Genomic DNA, 6,382 nt, shown 5'->3' on the forward strand with positions numbered 1-6,382 from the left:
AGAAAGAAAGAAAGAAAGAAAGAAAGAAGAAAGAAAGAAAGAAAGAAGAAAGAAAGAAAAGAAAGAAGGAAAAAAGAAAGGGTTAAAACTGTGTGAAAAGCAAAGTGCCCAGGTTTGAGAGAGAATTTGGGGGGACATTCTAAGGGTAAAAGTATATGAGTTTAGGTATTTGGCTCTCATATCTATTCTGGTGGTTTGATGACATATTTTGCTTATTTCTGGCTTGCTTCTTGTGTTCCAGGTACTGAGTCTGCTGTTATGAATGAACATGAGTGCTTACTCTTACTCCTCATATAATGTATTTTTTAAAAAACCTTGCCCCTAAATAACAAGTATCCTTTCTATGTCTGATATGCTCTTCTGAAAAATGTCTACTTAGTACTTTTCATAATACACACAAATAGAAAACAAAGGAAAAGGCTTTTGACATTGAAAGTGGTACCACATCAAGACAATTCAATCTTTAGATCCAATGACTAGTGATTACAGATGCCCATCAATATCAGCCTAGAATATTTTTGTAGAACTTACGATATGTCATAGATATGTTTTTTGGAAAGAATAAACAAGTGTTTCTTTCCTTGTATTACATGTATATTGTGACATGCTGAACATTTAACTTTCTGAAAATCAAACCTTTTTCCTATGAAGTAGAAGAGGTCACTAGTTAAATAAATATAACAGTGGGTCTTTCTATGTATCAAAACTTTTTATTTAAAGTGAATATTCCATATCACCATCTATTTTTCTAGAAATTAAGTTTTTCTATGCCCACATTTTTTAAAAGATTTTTTTTTCCGCATCTGTAAGCTTTTCCTAGGAAACAGGTGAGTAACGGGAGTAACGGTGAGAGAAAAATATTCACTCAAAATACAAAATGGAAAGATAAATAAGTTTCTGCAGAAAAACTGTATCTAGCAGCCTAGCTAGATTCCCTTAAATTAGATGATAAATATATATGTATTTTTTACCAGTAGGTTTATAGTTAATTTTCACCTAAATACTGCAAACAATTTCATTCAACAGAATCAGAGTGGTGCAGGCTGGTGGGGAGATGAAGGAAACAGAACCACATTCCCAGAGATCTGAACTAACTGGTGGGAACAATTATTTTCCTCTTACTCACAATTTTGCTGCTGGTTAGTAGATAATGCCAAAAGAAAAGAAAGTTTTGATGGTATCAAACCTCCACTGAACTCCAAGATTTGATCATCTTTACACTGGCTTCTAACTAAAATGGTAATACTGTTAATATCAATAAGCACACTCAAATCCTGATAATGATTCAATTAACATTTTAAGGCATTTTTTTGTAACTCAAGTCCTACCATGTTGGACCTTACAAATGTACTGTTCTATATGATTCTATTTGGTTTTGTCACATGAAGAAGGAACTACCTTCTCTACCCATTTACACTCAACTTGTACTAAACAAACAACCCTGTGCAAGTTAACATCCCTGGAAGTTGGCTTCTGTTCTCCACCTTTTGCTCTTCTACTAATTTCTACTACTTGCCTTTATTATTCATTTTAGTGCTGCTTTATAATGTCTTAAATTCTTCTGTAATTTTTTCACATACACATTATGTTTTATTGTTAAGTATCACCCATCTTCACTAAGATAGACTGATTGTGGAGCGAGATTTAAATATGTTTTTTTTCCCCAATCAATTAATAACACATTTGTCCAAAGAAGAAATTGTTGGGAGTGGAGCATTCTTCAAGGCTAATGAAATCATGAGACACTAGAGCCATAAACCAGGTGAATTAGATGTAAGGACCAAAAGCCCAGATTTTCAGCTATGAAACAATGCCTAAAATAAAAATAGCTATTTAGAAGGATCTAGGCTTATTGAAGCTGATATATAATCAACACTCAAAAACTGAAAACTCTTAACTAAAAGATAGTTCATTCTATGTTATGGTGATCATGAAGTAGTAAGAAAAAAATAAGGAAATCTCTCAACGTGGAGAAAGTGATGTTCAGGGAGAGAAACATAAAAGGGTTTAGCAAGCAAAAAGAATGGAATTGAGAACAGAGGTGAAAATGGCAAGACAGCGATTATGTTTTAATAGAATGTGGTAAATGTATTCTATCAAAAGTTTGGACTGAGCTTCAAGTTACTGGTTTCTACCTGTTAGAGTTGAAAGAAAAAAGGAAGTAAGGAAGGGAGAGGGGGAGGGGGAGGGGGGAAAGAAAGTAGAAAGGAGAAAACAAACAAACAAACAAAAAACCCGAAGAATTCTTCTGGAGCTTAAGAAACAATCTGACAGGTTTATAACATTTTCCTGAAGCCAGCAGCAAAATCATAATGGGCTGAAGCCTCAGTCAGGCCCCTGAAACATCTGTAGCTTTGTTCAAAATGACTAAGACGCAATACATCGGTTTATGGAAAATGGGGAGAGCTTGCAGCAGTTGGCCAGTGTTCTAGGTGATGGATATTGATGAGCAATAAAACGACTGATTTACTGCCAACCGAGAAAAACATTGGAAGCACTTCCAAAAACTCATCTGCAACCCAGATTATAAGAGTGCCCACTCTGTCCATCTTCCCACCCTTACCAGAGAGGTGACCCCGCTTCCGGCAACCATTTCCACACAAAGGCCACAGAAGAGCATATCCTTTCCCTAGCCCCCTTTCCTTCGCCTCAAAAATCACTATAAAACCTGCCTATTCTGTCTTCCAATGGCTTCCTTCCTCTTTTTCTTCTTTCCTTCCTCCCTCCCTTTACTACTTCCTTCTTTCCCTCCTTCCCTGCTTTCTTTCTTCCTAAAATCAATACTTAAGACAAACAAAAACAAAGACAAAAAACCTCCCAGATCATCCCTAGTCCACCAGAAATCCGTCGCAGGCAAGACGGAATCAGGCACAGGCGGCGGCCCATGCGTTCGCAAGCACCATCTGGCACCTGCGATTCATCGCCACTTTCCATCCGCCCAGAGGTGAGAGGGGCGGGAGGCAAAAGACACGCAGAGCTGGTGTGACCCAGTTCTTTGGAAACTTTCAGCTGATCGCAACCTCTCCTCTATCCGAAACTCTTTAATCACCCATCAGGCCAGAGAAGTACAGTGACTTCTGCCCAGTCTTTGGAGTTGAAAAAGAGGCGAAGCAAGAAAGGCGAGAGGAGGAGAACGGTTCGCCCCTTTGCTTCCCGCACGGCCGAAGGGCCGCGGGCGCAGAGCGGTGGTGCGGCCGGAAGGGGCCGCTGTTCGCTCAGAGCAGCCGCCACGCCGCCGCCGCCGCCGCCGCCGCCGCCGCACCTCCCACGGCCCCACTGGCCCAGCCCCGCCAAGTTCCAACAGCCCCCAATCGAGCGAGCGCCGGGAACCAGCACCGCCCTGGCAGGAGCAGACGGCGCAGACCGGGAGCGCTGCGGCGCGCGTCGGAAAGGCTCCTGGGAAAGTCCCACGACCCGGGCACTTAGGAAAGGAGAGAGCGAGCAGCCCCCACGCGCGCGAGTCTCCAAGTGAGCGCTCGGCTCCGTATCTGTTCCTCCCGCGCCGCCGCCTTCCCACCCCTCGGACCCGGGCCTCCCCGCGCGCCCGCCGGCTCCCGCGATGAATCCGGCGCCGGACAACCAGACCGATGTGGCGGGCCTGCTCCTGGCCAACAGCAGCGAGGCGCTGGAGCGCGCGGTGCGCTGCTGCACCCAGGCGTCGGTGGTGACCGACGACGGCTTCGCCGAGGGCGGCCCGGACGAGCGCAGCCTGTACATCATGCGCGTGGTGCAGATCGCTGTCATGTGCGTGCTCTCACTGACCGTGGTCTTCGGCATCTTCTTCCTCGGCTGCAACCTCCTCATCAAGTCCGAGGGCATGATCAACTTCCTGGTGAAGGACCGGAGACCGTCTAAGGAGGTGGAAGCGGTGGTCGTGGGGCCCTACTGACCGGCCCTCCCAACCCCGCGGCAGCCGCCCCAAAGCCTCCCCACTTAGCCGGCCCGGCCGCGCCCCCTCACCATCCGAGACCGGGCGAAGCAAACCTGTCGGAGTCAATTATTTCTCTCGACTTTTGCCTTTCGGCATGAAGCGACCCGTTTCTCGCTCGCCCTCTGAAAGTCCCCATTCCTGGCAGTAGGAGGAGAGGGCCCCGACTGGACTCAGCAGCAAGTGGCAAGAAGAGGGCAATTAGGGCGCAGAACTTTGGAAGCTGCCGCTAGCGTGGGATGCGGGGAGACCCAGCCGGCGATGGCCCTTCTCCACCCGCAGGTGGGCCAAGCTCTCGGGCAGGTGGAGCGGGCGGGCAGGGGAAACACCCAGCGGCATCGATTGCCTGGTGGCCCGAAAGTGACCGGTATATACGCCACGCAACAGAACTAATGGGGACACACAGATCAGTGTCCGGATTCGCGCCCATTATCTCCCGCTCCTCCCAGCCCTGGCGCGAGAGACTATAAATACCTTTGATTGATTGCAACGTGCTGTTTTAAGGGATTTTGTGTTTGTTTGCTTGAATACACATATTTGATAGGTCCTTTGCTGCCCTAGTGGCCTGTTTGCCTGCCTGGGGTTAGAGTTTTGTTATCCTGGGAGAAGGGGTGGGGGGAGGGGGAAGCCTGCGATTGTTGAACCGGGTGATTTGTTTCCTTTATTGCATTTCCAACTGGGGGTGGGGGGAGGAGGCTGACGCCCTAGCTAGCCCCGGGGCAAAGACTTGGGACTAAACTTATAGCTCATGACTGCACGGTTTACGCCACAAAAGTGCTCTTGACATTCATGACACCGTTTTGACTTTTTTTTTTTTTCTTATTTAACATTTCCTTAATAAATGCAACATTTAAGTGTTTTGCTCCTGGCTTCCTGGTGGTCATTCTGAGCTTCCGGCAGAAGGGAACGCGTGGCTGTGAGGAGTCGGGTTACGGGCCGAGGGAATTCGCTTTGGAGAGCTGCAGTTCAACTCGTGGATCCCATGGAGGGGTGAGGGTGCGGGTGAGACGGAGAGGCCTAGGGACTAGTGAGACGTGGCCAAGCCTCAGGCACAGGAGCCATGCTGGGGGTGGCATCCTTTGTTTTCTCTAACAGTTAATATTTTATATTCAGTTAGGCTCAGCTCTCTGAGCCAGGCGAGACAACAGGAGGTCCCCGCGGGAAGATGACACTTCCGTGCTGGGCTCCAGCGGAAACACAGGGTTGCACCGCTAATGAGAGGAAGAAGGCTTGGCCAGCCTTGAGGGAGGGTGCCTTTTTTGGTCAGGGGGACAAGAAGGCGGTGGGATGCTTCTCAAAATAAACAAATAATTAATGAATAAATGCGGGGACAAGTAGCTGCTAAAGTATGTAATGACGCTAATTCTCCCGAGGGTAAAACACTGTTGCTAAAACATGACATGCATTATCTTTGCCATATTACGTTTTCCAGAGAAAAGGGGAGATTAAAAGCGAGACTCGGCCTGCTTTTTAAATCTGGAGTTATCAACCCCAGGCCAGGCAAAAAAGGTGCAGAGGAGTTAGCCAAGGTCCTGAATGCCGGGGGTGAGTATTATGACAACCCACACTGGAAAGGTTGGGCTGGAGTGGAGCTACAGCTGGTGGTAGGCACATTTAGGACTTGAGAAGTTGAACAGTGATGGAAAGAAGAGCCTAGAAAACTGTGACTGTGAAAATAACCCAAAGGATACAATCACTGCAAGCTTCAACTTGATAAGAGGTGTAGAGCAGTTTATAGTTACACCAGGGGTAGGATCCTAAATATTTTCAAAAATATAAAGGATCCTCCACCATGCTATAGCAATGAAAGACTTCACAATAGCAGAGAGAAGACTGAGTACAATTAAATAACAATAAGGTGTCCCATTTACTCGGGAAGAAGCACAACTGGTGTAAACATGTCCTTTGACTCAAAGATTGGGATCAAAAGGTTTGAGTGTCCTTTGACATCCTATCTACTATTAAGTGTCGATTTCACTCTCAGTGCAAATCTTGCCAGGAATTATGACTTCGAATTGTTTTTTGAATGCTGAGAGGTTTCAGGTTTGAAAAAAAAAAAAAAGCATTTTGAAGTTTTGCCTGTTGTTCCTGTCTTCTCAGCTGGTAAGGGTTTGCTTATTTGTTTTTGTTTTCTGTATCTGGGGAGGGGAGCAGAGTCAATATGCAGTCAAGGGTGAGTCATGGAAGGCAGTTTACTTTGGCTAACAGGACAGGAAATGGAGACTTTTTATTCTGTAGACAGTTTCTGTGGCACCAAGTGAAGCTGCTGCCTTGACGTTTCCAAGAGAGAAACAAGACAGAACAACCAGTTTGCGCTGGGACAAACCAGTTAAAATTAAACTCAGGGTTTTTTGGTGGCTGCAAAATCTGCTGAGGGTTCCTTCTTCCTGCAGATTTATTAGCCCATCAGTGAGTTCAGCATTCTGGTGGAAATCGATTTGGGATCCAAAACCA

At 46.0% G+C, this 6,382-nt stretch overlaps 1 protein-coding gene across 1 annotated transcript; it reads left to right on the forward strand.

Moving 5' to 3' along the window:
- The first annotated feature begins 3,360 nt into the window (after positions 1 to 3,360).
- RPRM (reprimo, TP53 dependent G2 arrest mediator homolog) lies at positions 3,361 to 4,771 on the forward strand. The gene has a single exon (XM_035006650.1). It carries the CDS (start codon positions 3,560 to 3,562, stop codon positions 3,887 to 3,889), a length of 330 nt encoding a protein of 109 aa, XP_034862541.1. The 5' UTR covers positions 3,361 to 3,559; the 3' UTR covers positions 3,890 to 4,771.
- Positions 4,772 to 6,382: the final 1,611 nt, after the last annotated feature.

This window comes from Mirounga leonina, unplaced genomic scaffold (assembly GCF_011800145.1).
Source record: "Mirounga leonina isolate KUSES-001 unplaced genomic scaffold, KU_Mleo_1.0 Mir_151, whole genome shotgun sequence".
NCBI lineage: Eukaryota > Metazoa > Chordata > Mammalia > Carnivora > Phocidae > Mirounga > Mirounga leonina.